At 40.6% G+C, this 21,245-nt stretch overlaps 1 protein-coding gene across 3 annotated transcripts in view; it reads right to left on the bottom strand.

The window, feature by feature from the left end:
• The window catches only part of prmt3 (protein arginine methyltransferase 3), a 126,339-nt gene that overhangs the window by 92,720 nt on the left and 12,374 nt on the right, over positions 1 to 21,245 (bottom strand). For all 3 annotated transcript variants that reach the window (XM_017718597.1, XM_017718598.2, XM_037545508.1), the window contains exons 8-10: positions 20,168 to 20,233; positions 16,478 to 16,599; positions 8,346 to 8,445 (exon numbers count right to left, since the gene is read on the bottom strand). In XM_017718597.1, the coding sequence (XP_017574086.1) occupies positions 8,346 to 8,445; positions 16,478 to 16,599; positions 20,168 to 20,233 (288 nt within the window). The remainder of the gene's footprint in view (positions 1 to 8,345; positions 8,446 to 16,477; positions 16,600 to 20,167; positions 20,234 to 21,245) is intronic.

The raw sequence follows: 21,245 nt of genomic DNA on the forward strand, positions 1-21,245 counted from the left end.
CTCGGTCGTTGACATGACGGTCCTACGCCTCCTTACAACCCCCTTTTGCATAATTTTGGAAATACACTTAAATATATATATATTCGTTGTTGTTTTAGGGGTTGTTTTACCAAAATGTCGGGGGGAAGACCAATTAAGCTGCCATGTCGGACCGCGACGGAGGGTAAGAACAGAATCTACACTCACTCAAGATCACGAAGGCGAGACCAGTTCTGCGCTTTAAGAACACGTCATGAGTCTGACGTAGATGTTTACTTAGGACCTTTCTCAAGAACACATTTAAGAACTTAGGAAATGTTGGAGAACGAGGCCAGTGTTAGAAAGAAGTCGAACTCCACAGGTCAGTAGAGTGTGACGAGCCCTGGATCGCATTGCTGACCTTCAGGACATCAGAGATACAGTCACCAAACTCCTCACCTGCTGTGTTCTCTGAGGCATGTGTTAAGATTAAGAGGCCCTTATTAGTCCCACAACGGGGAAATTCCACCTCCGCATTTAACCCATCCGTGAAGTGAAACACCACATACACACTAGTGAGCACACACACACTAGGGGGCAGTGAGCACACTTGCCCGGAGCGGTGGGCAGCCCAATCCGCAGCGCCCGGGGAGCAGTTGGGGGTTAGGTGTCTTGCTCAAGGACACCTCAGTCATGTGCTGTCGGCTCTGGGGATCGAACCGGCGACCTTCCGGTCACGAGGATTGGCCCATGACTGCCCCTAATCACTAGCCCACTAATCAAAGTCAAAAATTAAAGCATCATCACAGTATCACGATACTAAATACTAGCAAGTCCTGGAAAGTACTAAGTACTAGAATCCTGGTGCCCATTAGTCAGTTTGTTTATATCACTCCTCTCTCTACGGAGCGTCTTTCATCGAAACCGCTGTCACTGGTTTGAACAAGGCACCTGCAGCCTATCAGAGTAAAGTGTCCGGATGAGACGTTCTATTACAATAAAGTAATGTAACTGAACAAAGCTCATTTTTAATGGGATTTACTTTGAGACGTCCCTTCTTAGGTTCAGACTTTCAGATTTTTAGTTTGTTCTGAACCAAAATAGCAGGTGCGAAAGGTGCCTTGGATCAAAGCGCCAAAACTGGGTCCAATGAAAAGAGGTGATCTCAGACTTGAATCACGATTCAGTTCGTCTGCGGCGTGAAAACGTGACCGGAGTTCAGAGCAGTGCTACCTGCTGGTAGTGATGCTGTGATGACAGTATTACAGCAGCAAAACAAATCTGTTCATTTCTTCCTTCTCAATCTAACGGAAAAGGTTGCCTGCCAAACGGAGCACACACCGACATCGTCCAGACGCCCCTCTACAAACCAATCAGTGCCCGGCACAGGGAGGTGATGACAACAGGACGCGGAGTTCTTTGGTGAGCTCGCTAAACTGAGAATGGAATGAGAAACCAAAAATAACCAGATTAAATGTACACAATATAACAAAAGCATGAACCTTGATTCAGGCTTTCAAGCGTAAAAACACACTCAGGCACTCTTTACATAAAAACGTTTAATAAAATACTGAAAACTGAGTCGACCTTCAAACCTGAAAATGTGTGTAGCTCCGCTTCTACACTCTTAAAGATGGTTCTTCAAGAGTTCTTTAGTAAAGGGAATGGTTCTATATAGACCCGTGAACACTCAACGGACCCTCTGCATGATGAAAATGATTCTCTGCATCACTAAATGGTTCTTCAGACTGAGAAGCCTTTTTGGTGGTTCTACACAGCACCTAAAAGAGCCCTGAGCCCACAGAGGCCGGTTCTAATGAGAGGAGTGAAAGATCGCCATCGCTGCTCGGCACTCAGACAATGGAAAGAGGGATAAAGAAGGAAGAAGAAAAAGGAAGGAGACACTCACTCACTCACTCAGCACAGTTACAGTTATGGCCTAAATAAATCTGAAGATGATTCATGCGTCTCCAGCGTCATTAACGATAAAAGTCAAAGAGGGACGGCTCCCCGTTCGCTTCACATTAATCATAAAAATCCATATTTTAATTTAAAGTTAAGGCAGTCAAAAGGCAAAACATAAAACAAGTGCCACGCCGCTTAACCTGACCTGCATGGCAAAGAGCACAGTCTATATTTAGAGCCCCCCCAAAGTGTTCACTAAAGACTTTTTAACATTAGATACAAGGAAAAATAAAAACATAACCCAACACAAACTTGCTAGATATGGTCAAAACTAGAGATGTGCCAATCCATGTCTTCGGTCCACTGATCCGATCAGGGTACTTTAATGGTGAATATCGGCCGATACCGATGGGATCATCCTTTCACAGATAATACACACAAGATAAGTCACACAGCTGATTATTGGCTTGACTGGCAATTCGTAACGTTGTACTGGATCATCAAGAAGAACGCGTCTCCATGTCGGCGCACGGAGGTTACACAGATTCAGCTCTGCAGCCGGATAAACACCAACACAACAGACCAGACCGACCACAGAAACACGTCAGATGCGTCTGCAGAAAACACGACGAGGAGAAGATTAACTAGAACTCGTGGATCTGTAACCTGCACATCTCCAGAGGTCAGAACATTCCAGTGGGTTAGATCACATAAAAACTAATAAACGTGGGGAAAAAACGGCCAAAAAACTCAAACACAGATATAAAGCTAAAGCTTCTCATCTGAATTTTCCATTCCACCTTAAACGGAGCTGCAGTTACACTGAGGCACCTTAAACTGAATGAATTACAAAAGTTGGGGAATAAGTAAACAAAATTAGCAATAAATTGTCAATACATTTATTAACGTACTTCAAAAGATGCAGTCAACACATTTATTAATTTAATTCAACAAGGGCATTAACTTACCGCAATAAATGCATCAATATTCCTCAATAAATGCATTAATATTCTTCAATAAATGCATTAATATTCAATAAAATTATTAATTTACCTCAATAAATACATTAATATTCCTCAATAAAATTATTAATTTACCTCAATAAATGCATTAATATTCCTCAATAAAATTATTAATTTAGCTCAATAAATGCATTAATATTCGTCAATAAATGCATTAATATTCCTCAATAAAATTATTAATTTACCCCAATAAATGCATTAATATTCCTCAATAAAAGTATTAATTTACCTCAATAAATGCATTAATATTCCTCAAATAAATTATTAATTTACCTCAATAAATGCATTAATATTCGCCAATTCAATTATTAATTTAGCTCAATAAATGCATTAATATTCGTCAATTACATTATTAATTTACCTCAATAAATGCATTAATATTCCTCAATAAAATTATTAATTTACCTCAATAAATGCATTAATATTCGCCAATTACATTATTAATTTACCTCAATAAATGCATTAATATTCCTCAATAAAATTATTAATTTACCTCAATAAATGCATTAATATTCGCCAATTCAATTATTAATTTACCTCAATAAATGCATTAATATTCATCAATTAAAGTATTAATTTACCCCAATAAATGCATTAATATTCCTCAATAAAATGTATTTACATCAATAAATGCATTAATATTCCTCAAATAAATTATTAATTTAGCTCAATAAATGCATTAATATTCCTCAATTAAATTAATTTACCTCAATAAATGCATTAATATTCCTCAATAAAATTATTAATTTACCTTAATAAATGCATTAATATTCCTCAATAAAATTATTAATTTACCTCAAAAAATGCATTGATATTCCTCAATAAAATTATTAATTTAGCTCAATAAATGCATTAATATTCCTCAATTAAATTAATTTACCCCAATAAATGCATTAATATTCCTCAATAAAATTATTAATTTACCTCAATAAATGCATTAATATTCCTCAATAAAAGTATTAATTTACCTCAATAAATGCATTAATATTCCTCAATAAAATTATTAATTTACCTCAATAAATGCATTAATATTCGCCAATTCAATTATTAATTTACCTCAATAAATGCATTAATATTCCTCAATTAAATTATTAACTTAGCTCAATAAATGCATTAATATTCCTCAATAAAATTATTAATTTACCTCAATAAATGCATTAATATTCCTCAATAAAATTATTAATTTACCTCAATAAATGCATTAATATTCGCCAATTAAATTATTAATTTACCTCAATAAATGCATTAATATTCCTCAATAAAATTATTAATTTACCTCAATAAATGCATTAATATTCGTCAATTAAATTATTAATTTAGCTCAATAAATGCATTAATATTCGTCAATTAAATTATTAATTTACCTCAATAAATGCATTAATATTCGCCAATTAAATTATTAATTTACCTCAATAAATGCATTAATATTCGCCAATTAAATTATTAATTTACCTCAATAAATGCATTAATATTCCTCAATAAAATTATTAATTTACCTCAATAAATGCATTAATATTCGTCAATTAAATTATTAATTTAGCTCAATAAATGCATTAATATTCGTCAATTAAATTATTAATTTACCTCAATAAATGCATTAATATTCGCCAATTAAATTATTAATTTACCTCAATAAATGCATTAATAGTCCTCAATTAAATTATTAATTTACCTCAATAAATGCATTAATATTCCTCAATAAAATTATTAATTTACCTCAATAAATGCATTAATATTCCTCAATTAAATTTATTTACCTCAATAAATGCATTAATATTCCTCAATAAAATTATTAATTTACCTCAATAAATGCATTAATATTCCTCAATAAAATTATTAATTTACCTCAATAAATGCATTAATATTCCTCAATTAAATTATTAATTTACCTCAATAAATGCATTAATATTCCTCAATAAAATTATTAATTTACCTCAATAAATGCATTAATATTCCTCAATTAAATTTATTTACCTCAATAAATGCATTAATATTCCTCAATAAAATTATTAATTTACCTCAATAAATGCATTAATATTCCTCAATAAAATTATTAATTTACCTCAATAAATGCATTAATATTCCTCAATAAATGTATTACTTTACCTCAATAAATATTAATTTTCCTCAATAAACGTATTACTTTATCTCAATAAATGCTCCTTAATCAACAAACCTCTCAAACAGCCTCTTGAAGGTGTTTAATGAGCAGCTAATGAGCAACACAGCAGATCAGCTGATCTAAAACCACACCCTCTGAACTTCGCCTAGTACCCTAATGAGTGCACTTCTAATGGGAAGGGAGCTGGTGTGCAGTCTGCCTAGTACACACACACACACACACACACACAGGGTGAGTCAAAAGTCACAGGACACCGTTTTTATTTTGTTTTATTTTTTATGCTGTCACAAGCCTCCACCATGCGGTGCTGAAGGTGGTGTTTGTTGCGGATTTTCTCAGCACACACAGCTTGTCTGAGATGACCCCAGAGATAAAAATGGATAATAAAATAAAAAATAAAATAAAACCTGTCCTGTGACGTTTGACTCAGCCTGTATACACACATATATATATAAAACCTCATATCTCAATTTTTGATGTTTTTTCAGTTTTTGACATTATTTGAGAAAACATATTTTTGGTTGGTGGACTATTCTCAGTCCAGCAGCGACACTGAGGTGTTTAAAACTCCAGCAGCACTGCTGTGTCTGATCCACTCAGACCAGCGCAACACACACTAACACACCACCACCACGTCAGTGTTACTGCAGTGCTGAGAATGACCCACCACCCAAAGAGTACCTGCTCTCTGAGGGTCCATGGGGGTCCTGACCACTGAAGAACAGGGTAACAGAGTATCAGAGAAACAGATGGACTGCAGTCTGTAACTGTAGAACTACAGAGTGCAGCTATACGGTAAGTGGAGCTGATAAAGTGGACAGTGAGCGCAGAAACGAGGAGGTGGTCAGAACGTTCTGCCTGATCAGTGTTTGTGTATTTTATATATATATATATATATATACACACACACACACACACACACACACACACACACAGTAGGAACCTTGAAGTGTTGCTAATACTTCTGAATCCTCATTCCTGGTTTTTTCCTGAAACTCGTGTTTTAATACAGCAGGCTCTCCCGACCCTCCGCTTCTCTCTCCCTGATCATCAGACACGTCCGCCGGAATGAAAAGTGACAGGTGGCTCCTAAAATTATTAATGTTCATGGAGTTTGTGCCATTCTGTATTATATGAGCAATCTTTCATCACTCTGCTGCGCGGCACATCACAATTTCAATTTTCCCCATGATTGAAAGGGGCAGAGAGAGGATGAGGGTCACCAGCCTGTACCGGACGACTACAGCAAACGACAGAGCGAATAACAAAAATCTGCCATAATCAGGGTCAGCACGACTTGAGTGGACAGACCTCCATGACACTTACATGCAGCTAACACACAGCATTTGTGTGTCAAATCTACAAGCCTGACCATGAAAAACTGACTGCTCAGTGGTGAAGAACATGCAGCCAGACAAATGCTTCTGACCCATGAGTGTGACGTGGCACGTCCACATTAGGTCAGTATGATCTGATAAAGTCACATGTCAGCTGTAAGCTTTACAGAACGCTATTTAAATGAAACAGTAGAAGCCGTATCGCCCCCTGCGCTTCCTGTAGTGTATTACAGTCTGTCAGAGCGACTGTGTGGATCATATGAACATTATAGAGCTTTTTAAATGAAACAGTAGAAGCCGTATCGCCCCCTACGCTTCCTGTAGTGTATTACAGTCTGTCAGAGTGACTGTGTGGATCAAATGAACATTATAGAGCTTTTTAAATGAAACAGTAGAAGCCGTATCGCCCCCTACGCTTCCTGTAGTGTATTACAGTCTGTCAGAGCGACTGTGTGGATCATATGAACATTATAGAGCTTTTTAAATGAAACAGTAGAAGCCGTATCGCCCCCTACGCTTCCTGTAGTGTATTACAGTCTGTCAGAGCGACTGTGTGGATCATATGAACATTATAGAGCTTTTTAAATGAAACAGTAGAAGCCGTATCGCCCCCTGCGCTTCCTGTAGTGTATTACAGTCTGTCAGAGCGACTGTGTGGATCATATGAACATTATAGAGCTTTTTAAATGAAACAGTAGAAGCCGTATCGCCCCCTACGCTTCCTGTAGTGTATTACAGTCTGTCAGAGCGACTGTGTGGATCATATGAACATTGTAGAGCTTTTTAAATGAAACAGTAGAAGCCGTATCGCCCCCTACGCTTCCTGTAGTGTATTACAGTCTGTCAGAGCGACTGTGTGGATCATATGAACATTATAGAGCTTTTTAAATGAAACAGTAGAAGCCGTATCGCCCCCTACGCTTCCTGTAGTGTATTACAGTCTGTCAGAGCGACTGTGTGGATCATATGAACATTATAGAGCTTTTTAAATGAAACAGTAGAAGCCGTATCGCCCCCTATGCTTCCTGTAGTGTATTACAGTCTGTCAGAGCGACTGTGTAGATCATATGAACATTATAGAGCTTTTTAAATGAAACAGTAGAAGCCGTATCGCCCCCTACGCTTCCTGTAGTGTATTACAGTCTGTCAGAGCGACTGTATGGATCATATGAACATTATAGAGCTTTTTAAATGAAACAGTAGAAGCCGTATCGCCCCCTACGCTTCCTGTAGTGTATTACAGTCTGTCAGAGCGACTGTGTGGATCATATGAACATTATAGAGCTTTTTACAAATAGTGCAAAATTCTGCAGCACGGATTCTCACATACACTAAAAAATCTGAGCACATTACTCCTGTTCTTCAGAGACTTCATTGGCTGCCCATTACTTTACGTATTCGCTATAAAATTCTACTTCTCACATTCAAGGCACTTCATGGCCTGGCTCCTGCTTACTTACTCGACTTTCTAATACCCTACAAGCCCACTCGTAACCTCAGGTCTTCGGAAGCAGGCCTTCTAGTGGTCCCTAGGTTCAGGCTCAGCTCTATGGGTGGTCGTTCCTTCAGTGTTGCGGCCCCCTTGCTCTGGAACTCTCTGCCTCTCTCTCTTCGCTCTACCTCTTCTCTTTCTCATTTCAAATCTTTATTGAAATCTCATCTTTTTCTCCTTCATTTTTCTCCTGCATCTTCCTCGGGCCTTGTGTAAGGTGATATGCATTTTGTAAAGTGACCTTGGGTTTTGTGTAAAGGCGCTATATAAGTTCAACTTATTATTATTATTATTATTTTAAATGAAACAGCAGAAGCCGTATCGCCCCCTACGCTTCCTGTAGTGTATTACAGTCTGTCAGAGCGACTGTGTGGATCATATGAACATTATAGAGCTTTTTAAATGAAACAGTAGAAGCCGTATCGCCCCCTACGCTTCCTGTAGTGTATTACAGTCTGTCAGAGCGACTGTGTGGATCATATGAGCATCATAACTTGGTGTTCACTCACCATCCACTCTGAAATAATGATGTCCACCTTTTCCACTGGGAGATTAACATCCTCTATCCTGCCTTTGATCAAAGTGATGGTGTTCTCCAGCTGATTCGATCTATAGAGCAAACACAAGCCACAATACTGCATCAAACAACATGCAAAGTATTACAAATATAAACACATGAACCCCATGTCACTCAGAGACCTGCATATGGGTTTAGACCTCCATTCGTCACTATTATGAAATCAACGCAGCTCTAGACAACAGACAGATAGAATTAGCTCACATAAAAATTTAAACTGAAGAATTATTAGGGAGTAAAATTCATTGCTGCAAAACAAATTTGCCTGTGATGGAACATTCATTCCTGGACAATCTGAAGTGACTTTGGGCTCTTAAGCAGCTCATTTGAGAGAATGAGTGTTAATTACAGTCATTTAGCTCAGACAGAGTCTGCTCCAACACGGCCGTCCATTTATACCAATTTTACACACACACACACACACACACACACACACACAGCGCAGCTCTGCCGGAGCACCTATACAGCAAATCTTCCTCAAGTGACCTTTCCCATCAGCAAACAGCACTGAACCACTCTGTGTGTGTGTGTGTGTGTGTGTGTGTGTGTGTATTTGCTTTTTTTATTATTATTTAAACCTGGAAATAAACCAATGACTGGAAATAAAAACTGTGCAGAATTTCTAGGTCTCTATTAGCACTGAGTAATATTACAATATACATCATTGATAAATTACATCACAGTATAATACAATATGCTTTTCTGATCATGTGCTTATCGTCAGTACTTACAGAAACTGACCAACTGCATGTTTCATTATAAACAGAGTAAAATTAGTGCTGTTTAACTGGATTTAGTGCCAAATACTGAGTCACTGTTCACAGTATTTGATAATGATTTTATAAAATTATCAATACATTTTATAGTGTGAATAAAAATTTCTTGAATTATGGCAATATTACATTTTTGCCATATTGCCCAGCTCTAGTCTCTATTCAAATTTAGGCAAATGTGGGACACTGACCACTACGCTATGGGGCGTTCGTACAAAAGGCTGTCACACGTTACTTTAAGACGGAGTTAAAATAACGGCGTTCAGCGCTGTTTATCAGGGATCTGTATTCTGGTATTTGAGTATCCGCAAGCTTCTGGAAATCAGTAGCTTCTGGAAATCAGTAGCTTCTGGAAATCAGTAGCTTCTGTGTCGGATATCAGAGGCTGCCTCTTCAGATATGAGCTAAAACTACAGCTAGCTCCCATTGGTCGAACACAAGGCCGATTGCTATTAAAATTAGGCTGATACACAAGACACTGCACAACAGTCCCCAGCATGCACTGCAACATAATGAGCACTCTTGACTCTCCTACCCCAACAACAGTCTATGGGACAGCGGTTACACCTCAATTACACACAATTCTATGCAATTCCACACCAGTCACATCACCAAACGCACCAGCTTCATTTACACCTAATATCAGCTCAGCAGCTCAGAAATCCAAGTCTTAATGAGCCTGGAGCAAAGAAAGATGCCAGGTGTCGAATTCAAGGAGGACAATTACATATTTTAATATTTCAAGTATTCAAGTAATATTATAAAGTCTACTACAAGCGCCAATATTTGACTGTTGACGTTTGTGAATTTTTGCAGAATAAACAGCGACCAGTTCGGCTTGAAGCACAACATTAATTAAAAATGACATTAAAATGAATCAAATTAATTAAATGAATTAAAATCTGGCCCATGGATTGGTTGAGATTTTTTAATATGGCATTTTAGTGGTTGAATTCGACACCACTGAACTGACCGGGTCACCACCGGCTGCTGATGAGGACTCAGTCTCCTACACAAGATCGTTCCTCCTCAGATGATCTGCCAGCATGTTAGCTCGTCAGAAATATATTCGCACTGTTTTTGGGCCCAAGTAACATCTGCTGGAGTCGCCAGCCTAGTTGGCACTAAAGTCGCGCTACACCTGGATTCTCAGGGCGTTTTCACGCCTGAAGGTCCAAACTGAGCTTCATTTCATTTACTGCTGCGTGGGCTGCGAGTATTACAGCATCAGTACCAGCAGCACCGCTTCGTCATCATGGGGCATCATGCACCTTTATACACTACTGACACACTTCATCTTCAGGAGGCGCTGCTCTGCCTGTCACATCCTCTCAAAAAATAAGGCAGAATTTTTGTGCATCTTTTTCAAGCTGGCTTTTGACCAGTTCACAGGGAAATATGTGGTCTCCTGCCTGTGAGCTTCCTTCTCTGCCCGTTCTCTTTGCTCTTCGGTTGTATAATGGGTGAAAATAGCCTACCTCAATAATAATAAAACAATAAAAAAACAATAATAACAGTAGAAATGTTTTATTTATACAGCACTTTTCATGCTGGTGGCAGCTCAAAGTGCTTTACAGACAGGCAACAAAGTCAAACGGTAATACAAGAAATTATAAGTATTAATTCAAAACCATATAATAAAAGTGTCGTCACGCTGCAGACAAACCAAACCTGGACCAGCACCACCTCTTCTGACCGGACCAAAGTACAAGTAAATAACCTCGTCTCCTCCCCGCGAGCTACTGCCTCGTTTTTCACTTCTTTTTTCTTCTTCTTCTGTTTAACGGTGAGGCCAGTCCGCCTCAACTGCCTGTAATCGAACTGGAAGTCTGGACCGCGCAAAAAAGTCATTTAACACTGCAAACACACCGAACCATGGCTAAGTTTGACATGGGCCGAGACCACCTCTATTGGTCGGACCAGATTTGAATTTTCAGACCGAATTACTGTTAAAGATTTGGTCTCCTTCCTCCTTTCCCTGCGGTAACGATATTCTGCCTCAACCTCCTGCAATCAGCCAGAAAGGCTGACCATCCAAAAAAGTGGCTAACACTGTAGATAAATTGAAGTGGACCACCTCCTTTGGTCGGAACAAAAGAGTTTGGTTCTCCGGTCCGAGGCACCTTTCACACCTGCTTTATTTGGTTCGGACCAAACTGAAAGTCCAAAGGTCTGGACGAAACGAGGCAGGTATGAAAGGTTCCTAAAAAGCTCATCCTTAACAACGAGGCCGAATCATCATTCCAGATCAAGTACAGCCACAATGAACCGAGTACTGGAGCAGCAGCGCACATCTATAGTACTTACGTCTGTGTGTGTGTGTGTGTGTGTGTGTGTGTGTGTGTGTGTGTTGCCCCACGTTGAACTGATGATCTTCTGTGAACAGTAACCCTGTGTACAGCGTATCAATCTCTCTAAACACTCCATTATCATGACAGGTAATGTTAGTGGGGACGGGGTCGTAAGTCAGGCCGGTTGCTGCGTTTCTGTCCCCGCTGATCTCTATCTGCACTCCTTCACTATCACGCGCTGCCAGGATCCTTCTCTCCTCCGCTCTAATCTCATTACCCCGGCAATTCACAGGACAATGGCAGCTACAGGACAGAGAGAAATTCGGCGTTGGGGGAGGGGCTAAAACGCTTCTACACCTCCATCTCTAATTCACACCTTACCTGCAGTTGCAGTGCTTTAACTGCGAGATTCAACACAATTCAACACAATTCTGTCAGTTACAGAGCTCATCCTGTACTAGCGCACACTCATGATCTCTGGTTATGCCAGAAAAGATCTGGGGATGCATGAATTAGTTATTCTGACTATAAATAATGAATACATTAATTATTAATTACATTACGTATTTTAGTTAATTAACACAAACAATAGTTTTGGGGCAATATTGTAAAGGGGGCTATATCTGGGGCATATTTTATTATTTATTTATTTATTTTTACTCCATAAAATGTTTTATTGACTCTCATGACGCTCCAATAGGCCGTGAAACACTGCTGTAAAAAGGAGCATTTGTGGTTTGAGTGTTAAACGTATTTTGCTTTTTTTCACTGTGAAAGGTCATTTCAAAGAGTTTTAACAAAACCATGTGCATCACTGCTGATAACAACAGCATCCTGCCATGCGAAATTACGGTGGACGCTGCGAAGCCGTTATTTTAATAAAGGAACGCATTTTCCGATGTAGACGCCCAGCGGCTCGCCACACCGCTTGACTTCTCGGCACGTCAGCGCACCACTCAGCATTTCACCACTACGGTGTTTCACTAAAGACCTCAGGAGACCACAAGTAGCTTGAAATTCACAGAGAAACAGGCAGTCAGTCTTTTGGATAAACAATTAAATATTAAAGGTAACATACCAACCTTTATTTACGTCATTTTTTCAGCTAGAAAACAAAAGCTGGAAAAAAATAAATGGCCATTTATCGGCGCTCAGAGCGTTTACACACACTAATCTGATAACTGCAGAAATCTGATAATGAATGGATTATTAAGTGCATGTAAACACGCCCAGTGTGACCGACTCTATGCAGTACAGCAACACTTTATACTGTATGAACTACACGACTCTGCTTCTGGAGAGACGATGAAGACTTTATATATTTTAAAATTATATATTTTTCTTATAATTTTGAGTCACTTTAGTAGAAAATATGAATGTCCATCATCTAGAAGATGAAGAATATTTCAATCCAGCATGTAGTCGGTTTCAGTGTCGCTCTAAAAGTGCTGCGCTGCGTCTCGCGCTGTGTTTAGCGCCGCTCGCTGTTTCCGGGACGGCGCTCGGTTTTCACGAGAGATACGAAAGAAATCAGAGTGAGAGTTCACATGCACTGAAAAACCCCAGTACTGGGATCAAATTAGCCTCTTCATCAGATTTCTAGACCTTAATCTGGTGTAAGAAATCAGAATGATAGGAATCAGATAACAGCAAATTAGTCCTGTTTAACTGGATTTAGCGCCAAACACTAAATAAAAATCACTTCGTTCAGTTTTTGGTCGTATTTTTAAAACGTAGGTTATTTTTTCTCTGTTCCACTCGAGCAGACGTCTGGAAAAATAAATATTGGTGTCATATCACATAAAATGAGAATTTAAAGCGTCGCAATGTTATATTTGGCCAAACTGCCCACCTCTAGGTCGAATTCAGGGTAATTTTCTGGTGGGCCTCATAAAACGTCCTCACAGGTCAGCCCAGTTCTAACTGCAGTGCCATAAAGAACCTATTATTGTACCTTTTTTCAGGAGTGTAGGGAGTGTGAAGGAGTGTGAAGGAGTGCGTGCAGCACCATGCGTCTCTCACACACACACACACACACACACACACACACACACACACACACACACACACACACACACCCCTCCGTCCCACAGTGGCCCAGTGAACTGTAAAATTAAACTTCTCTCTCCATATACATCCAGCTGCATGCCTCCACCTCTGCAGCTTACATAATAACAACAACAAAAGCCATAATCACACACATCTCTCATAACGACGCCCCATACCGCGAATACATCACCGACAAAGCGCTACACGCTCGCCGCCGGCAGACGAGACGTCGATGGCCTAAGAGTTCACAGGCGGGGCACTTTCTCATTTACTAGTGGGGTTAGAGCGAGGAGCTGCAGGACGGTGGAGAAGAACAGCTGGGCAGGCTGCTTCGGCTGATAGCTCTAATAAAAACAATAAAGAGAACCTGCGGGTCGGATGGACCGGTCCAGGTGCATGCTGGGCTGCAGTCAAACTCCACAGGAGCGCAGGCCGGCACCAGCACGATATTAGAGAGGCGACTGTACTGGACTTATTAAAGCTCATCAAGACAACAGCTGCTAACTAACACGCTGCTCATTACAGCATCAGTAAACAAAGATATACTCTTAAAAGGATGGTTCTCAAGACTTCTTCAGCAAGGAAAATGGTTCTATGTAGAACCATGAACACCCAAAGAACCCTTAACATGACTGAAGCCTTCTCTGCAGGGTGACCTGGTTCTTCAGATTGACTGATGTGTTGGTGACACTTTATTCTCACTGGGGCTTTTAGATGAAACAAACACTTCATAGACTCTCAGTAACATGTCAAACACATATGAGGGTTAGGATGAGGTTTTGGGTTGAAGTTAAGGTTAGGATTAGGGCCAGAGTTAGGATTAGGATCAGGGCCAGGGTTAGGATGAGGTTTTGGGTTGAGGTTAAGGTTAGGATTAGGGCCAGAGTTAGGATTAGGATCAGGGCCAGGGTTAGGATGAGGTTTTGGGTTGAGGTTAAGGTTAGGATTAGGGCCAGAGTTAGGATTAGGATAAGGGCCAGGGTTAGGATGAGGTTTTGGGTTGAAATTAAGGTTAGGATTAGGGCCAGAGTTAGGATTAGGATCAGGGCCAGGGTTAAGATTAGGTTTTGGGTTGAAATTAAGGTTAGGATTAGGGCCAGAGTTAGGATTAGGATCAGGGCCAGGGTTAAGATTAGGTTTTGGGTTGAAATTAAGGTTAGGATTAGGGCCAGAGTTAGGATTAGGATCAGGGCCAGGGTTAGGATGAGGTTTTGGGTTGAAATTAAGGTTAGGATTAGGGCCAGAGTTAGGATTAGGATCAGGGCCAGGGTTAAGATTAGGTTTTGGGTTGAAATTAAGGTTAGGATTAGGGCCAGAGTTAGGATTAGGATCAGGGCCAGGGTTAGGATTAGGTTTTGGGTTGAAATTAAGGTTAGGATTAGGGCCAGAGTTAGGATTAGGATCAGGGCCAGGGTTAGGATTAGGTTTTGGGTTGAAATTAAGGTTAGGATTAGGGCCAGAGTTAGGATTAGGATCAGGGCCAGGGTTAGGATTAGGTTTTGGGTTGAAATTAAGGTTAGGATTAGGGCCAGAGTTAGGATTAGGATCAGGGCCAGGGTTAGGATTAGGTTTTGGGTAATGTAAGTAACATTAAATATACATCTACTTAAAGGCAGTGCTGTATCAACAGAGCATCTACAAGATATTTTCACTTCAGTGTATTCAGACTTTTCACTACTGTTACTTCACTAATTTGTTGTTGATGTGTTACTTATTATCTGTTAACAGTTTATTGATCATCTACAAATGTGTTCTATATAGAACCAAAAAGGGTTCTGCTTTGTGACAGTATCAAGCCCTTTTTGTCTACTGAATGACAGACAGTTAACTCCATGTATTAGTCCTACATTAAAAGTGATGGCTGCCAGAAGCATGAAACAGTCTTGAAGCCTATCAGGATTAGCTGGTCTCTTCAGCCCAAGCAGAATGTGATCTAATGTTTTTAGCTAAAACGACAGTTGATACGAGACATCCAGGCCCTGTACAAACAAAGCAGGAGTTTGGTTCGCATGGCCGGCAGTAAGTCAGACTCGTTCCCAGTGAGAGTTGGACTCCGTCAGGGCTGCCCTTTGTCACCGATTCTATTCATAAGTTTTATGGATAGAATTTCTGGGTGTGTAGAGGTGGTCAAGACGACTTGCTGAAGTGCAGGCCGAGCATCAGAACAGGGAAGAAAGGGGATTTAAGGGGCTTTGAACGTGGCGTGGTTGTTGGTGCCAGACGGGCTGGTCTGAGTATTTCAGAAACTGCTGATCTGCTGGGATTTTCACACACAACCATCTCTAGGGTTTACAGAGAACGGTCCGAGAAAGAGGAAATATCCAGTGAGCGGTCAGTTGTGTGGACGAAAATGCCTTGTTGATGTGAGAGGTCAGAGGAGAATGGGCAGACTGGTTCCAGATGATAGAAAGACAACAGGAACTCAAATAACCAACCAAAATCTCTGAGGAACGTTTCCAACACCTTGTTGAAAGTCTGCCATGAAGAATTAAGGCAGTTCTGAAGGCAAAAGGGGGTCCAGCCTTTTACTAGCAATTAGGTGTACCTAATAAAGTGGCCAGTGAGTGTACAAGTCCACAACAGTCATTTTGATATCAACAAAATGAAGGGAGTACAATTTACTCTATTCAGTTAAGTGGTTACAATCATATGTTTTGTTCATACCCAGTCCAGGAAATTATTTTTGGTCAAGTGATCCAAATACAGACACAATCCTATCCAGCCCACAAATTATTTTCATTTTCTATTCATATCATCTTGTTTCACAACGCACCGCACTACACTCCCCAACATGCACTGCAATGTAACTCTGTAATGCACTCTGGCTCTCCAAGCCCACCAACAGTCTATGCAGCAGAGGTTACTCCACAATTCCAAACAATTCCCCACCAGTCACCTCACCAAACACACGTCAGCTCAGCAGCTCAGGACCTGAGTGCATGATCACTCACCTGACTATGTCCATGGCCTGGTAGATGATTTCCGACTGGTCGACGGCGATGACCTTCCTGGCCCCTGCTCGAGCAGCGAACATAGAGAGGATTCCAGTGCCACAGCCCACGTCCAACACTACCTACAGGTCGGAGGGAGGAACAGCACGTTACTTTCCCAACAGCGACACAGCCCCAGGTCACCAGGAGGGCCCCAAGGATTTACCGCCTGACCAGTAAAACCAGACTTTATTTAGGTTCCACAGATATATCAGCACTGCTGCAAGTCCCTGCTAATAGAGCACAGATAACATCAGCGAATTAGTGATTTTCCACTATAATTCACCGCTGAGCAGTTTGTGTTTGTATACAGTTCATTTTAAGCCGCCTTCGACCAGCAGAACAGACATTCACTAAGTTTGTTATTGTTCGAGTTCAACCTTGAGAAACCTCATGTTTATCTGTCACGTAGCCAGTTTCCTAAATGTAGATTAAGCCTGAACTAAAAGCATTTCCAGTAGTGATAAACCCCTGGCTGTGAAATGTAATCCAAGACTAGTCTTAATCCATGTCCTTATAAGCATGTTTTTATAGCTATATTATGTATAATTCTACGAGCTGGATCCTGAATAAGCTTAATCCAGCGTTAAAATTACTTTTTTTTTTTCCTAAAAAAATAAAAATGCTTTTAGTCTAGAGATGTAACTGGGCACACAGCCACTTGACTACTCACATTCGGCGCATTTGTTACATTTTATCAGAGAAAATTAAAAAAAACACAACATTTCAGTAAACCGTGATTGTTTTGATCGCATTTTTATTATGGCATGTTATACTGCTACTCCGTAACACAAGTGCCTTGTTAAGAACGCAGCTGAGAAGGTGCTTGGAGATGGAGAATGTGTTGTATGTGGCGCCATATAGAGCCTTTTAATCATGCGAAGGGTTCTTTGAGTGTTCATGGTTCTGTATTAAACCATCTATTTTCAAGAGTGTACTTGGATCCTCCCGCTTTCAGTCTGTGTGGCCCCTAGTCTGCAGCCCATCGATTGAAGCCTCCAGACGGTGACCCCTCTTTTGCGGCCCCCAGTCTACCCCCCCCCCCAATTTGAGGCCCCTAGTCTGCCAGCTTTGTCCTTGCCATCCCAGCCCTGCCGGCGGGGATAATGGTGCCCAGAGCGTTTATCACACTGACAGGGGCGATCCGCCTCACTGATCCTCTCTCTCGCACACTCACACTCCAAACACCACTGGCTGCCCACTGATGCTTCAGATAAGCCAGCAGCTCCCTCTCTCTCTGTCTTCTTCACCGCCTCACTGTTTCTCTCTCCGCCTCTCAACGGCGCTCTCATTCTGCCTCCCTCTCTTTCTCTCTCGCTGTCTAACTGCAGCTGCTTAAAACTGATCTAACTGGTGTCAGTGTATAATGAATGGGTTCTGTATGAGCTCCTGTGTATTACACTGACAGCCTGCTTTTGTGTGTGTTGTGAGCGTGAGTGTGTGTATGTAAGGGAGAAACACTCTGGGCAGCGTTTCCCCGTTATCAGTTCTTTGCAGTCGGTCGACAAGGACCCTCTAAAAAAAAATAATAATAAAACGCTGCAGCTCATAATAAACCGCTGCCGTATTAAATCAGAAGTGGTCACTGTGACCCCCCTGTCCTTCCTCTCCGCCTACAGCACTAACGCTAACACACAGATATAGGATAAGAGCCCAATCTGAACTCTAAGCCAGAACAAGGGCTGCGTGATACAGAAAAGGGGCCACAATGAAATTATATTACTATGCGTTTCCGTAATGATGGTGAAATTTTAATATTCAATATTTTAAATACAGAAGCTGCAGAGTATACACACACTGAACACACACACACTGAACACACACACACACACACCCGCTACACACTTGCATTTATTTAAAAAAAAAAAATCACTGCTGTCAGAGGAAAACCTTGGATCTCCAAAATGGAAAAAAACGCTACTTTACTTTTAATGTCCACTTATTGGGAATTTTACATGCAACGTAAAGAGTGACCGTCAGTGTGTGAAATCCCCCCGGCAGGGTTTTCAGATTTACAGATCTGCTGCAGCGCACTGAAAAGTTTTTCAGAGGAATCCCGAGTTACAGTTACTAGACTATAAAGGACCAACTGGGTGAACCAGTCTGCTACAGCGCCACCCTGAGGCAGAGCAGTGCTGCAGCTTTAGTCAGTTAAGACCACCAGAGACAGAAGCTGACTGTGGGTGACGCAGATAAACACTGAGCATCATTGAATCTGGATTTGAGTGTCTGTCTTACCTACTCAGACAACATAACATCATAGTAAGTTTATTTTCAGGGACCCTCAGAATCTCGATGGGGAGCCTTGGGCTTGCTACTGTGAGAGTTCATCGCTCTTCTGCTTTTTCTGTGAACGGGGAACTTTTAAGACATGCAGACCTGAGGATCTCAGAGCTTTTGGTGGCACACAGAGCCAGAAGTGGGTAGAGCTGGTCAAATCCATAATTACGTAAAAGCCAGGGTGACATTTCAGTCCTCATTAGGTGGCCACTGCTTGTCCTACCCGGCATTATGCAGCCATGAAAAGACAGAAAACGGCTGTAAAGATGATTCTACTTAAAGCAAACCACTTTCCTCCACATGGTTTTTGGTATGCTTCTTTCAGTAATCACTCATCTGCTGCTGTGTGATCACTTACATTCTGAGTTAATGTTAGTCCATATTGTTATTGATGGAGCAGAAGGAACCGCCAAACTTTCAGTGTAATGATGATCTTTATCCTCAACTTAGCCATCAGCATAGCAGCCTGCAAGCCGTCAGTTAGCTGCACCACTCAGCAGCCCGTTGCTTCAACCAAGCCAGAAAGAACACACAAAGCCGTTGATACTGACAGCCTGAACTACGGTGATATCTGCTGAGCTGACGCTCAGAGATGCAGCGTGGGTGAACATGAGGCGCATATGAGACAAACGGCTTGAGATATTTCGATGTAAACCAACATTCGGCTGTTTTTGATCCAGAGAAGCTGCTGTGTGCTGACGTGTTCACACCACAGGTTTATCTGTTTACTGCTCAGTCCTGTTTTTAACTGTTTGCACAATTAAGATATTTTACATTTAGTTAAAACGGCTCTTATAATAATCAATACTAAACACACAGTAAATAAACAAAAAGTTTTCTTAAGCTCTATATAACTAATAAATATAAACTCTAATAAATATAATCTAGCAAGTAAATGGCATCTGGCTAAGATGAGTGTGTTTGACACAGAACACAGATTTTACCAAAATAAAACATGTTAAAAAGTTAATTAGAGTTAATTAGAGTTAGTATCAGTCCTCGGTATCGGCCGACGCTAACGGATCAGGTGTTGTCATTGGTTCATTTCTGAGCCAAACACACCCAATTCACTCCCTGCTTGTTGCAGTATAATACGACTGTGGAATATAATGGCTGTGGAAAATGACTGCATGTCAGAGTAAATGCTTGTAATCATCTCAAAAATTGGAAATTGTAATTGTAAAGTATCGCAAAGATCAGTATCATGATTATATTGACAAATGATGCACTGTGCAGCTCTACACAGCACACACTAACACACACTGTGATTGGTCAGAATCTCTGCTGGCTGGTCATTTGTGTGTTGAAGGCCCACGCTGCGAAAACTATTAACAAAGCACATTTCAGAACAGAAGGAGACCCGATACTCACCTTGTCCTTAAAGACATCCGGGTTTCCGCAGATGAAATCCCGGTAGCTTTCCGTCCTCACCTTGTCCTGCAGAAAAGAAGACGAGAGAGCGGAGCTGTGAGTGAAGATGAAGCGTCACCATTATATTCTCCATTAGAAAGACAGAGCGCAGCCTTCCCACCAAAAGAGTGATTGCTGAACAAATTCCAATCGTTCAGGACGAAAATTTAATTCTATCAAACAGTCTTTCGCCGCAGTTCCACTAGATGACTTTCCCTCTTTCGCAAGTCAAGGACCAAGTAAGAAATCAAATTAACAAGCATTAAGCAGCGAAGAGGGGGCCCAATCTCATTTCAGCACACTCGAGATTGCATTGGACTGCATTAGAAAGGGAATGTAACAGCTAATGATTTCGAGGGGGGCGGGAATTGACGGCGTTTGTTGGGTTCAGAAGGAAAAATGAAATGAAATTGACCCTGACACGTCCTGCTTCGCCAGCAGAATCCCAGAAAATGGCTAATTAACCCGCCAATCAAACCGCAACCCCGAACAAGCCCCCAACTCACGTCCACAGGACCTGAACAAACATGAAAAATAAAAATACACGTTTTTGCATTACAGGTAAGGGCCACTTTCACAGGAACAAATAAGTCTTAAGACAACACTGAACATCAGAAACCTGGTGAAAACATTTAACACAGAGACGTCCATGTAGAAGAACAAGCAATGAAACCAACGATGCACTAAAATAAGTATAATATAAATAATATATAATAAAATATATCCGTGTGTTCAGGTACAGGTTACAGACTAACTGCACAGGAAAGAGTGTAGAAGGCCATAAAAGCAGCTCACAGCTTCATTAAAACCCTCACGTAGAGTTTCAGCTGCTGTACAGTCAGAAACATTCATAGCACAAACTATTCCAATGCTTAATGATGATCATCTAATAATAATAATAATAATAAATAACTATATATAATAATAAATAAAAACATAACTGCACTACTGCTCTTGTCGAATTTATGATTTTTAACTCTCACCCACATTGCTGTGTCCGTGCGAAGAACCACGAGATGGTTCTCCAAGGGTTCTTTAC

This window comes from Pygocentrus nattereri, chromosome 15 (assembly GCF_015220715.1).
Source record: "Pygocentrus nattereri isolate fPygNat1 chromosome 15, fPygNat1.pri, whole genome shotgun sequence".
Taxonomy (NCBI): domain Eukaryota; kingdom Metazoa; phylum Chordata; class Actinopteri; order Characiformes; family Serrasalmidae; genus Pygocentrus; species Pygocentrus nattereri.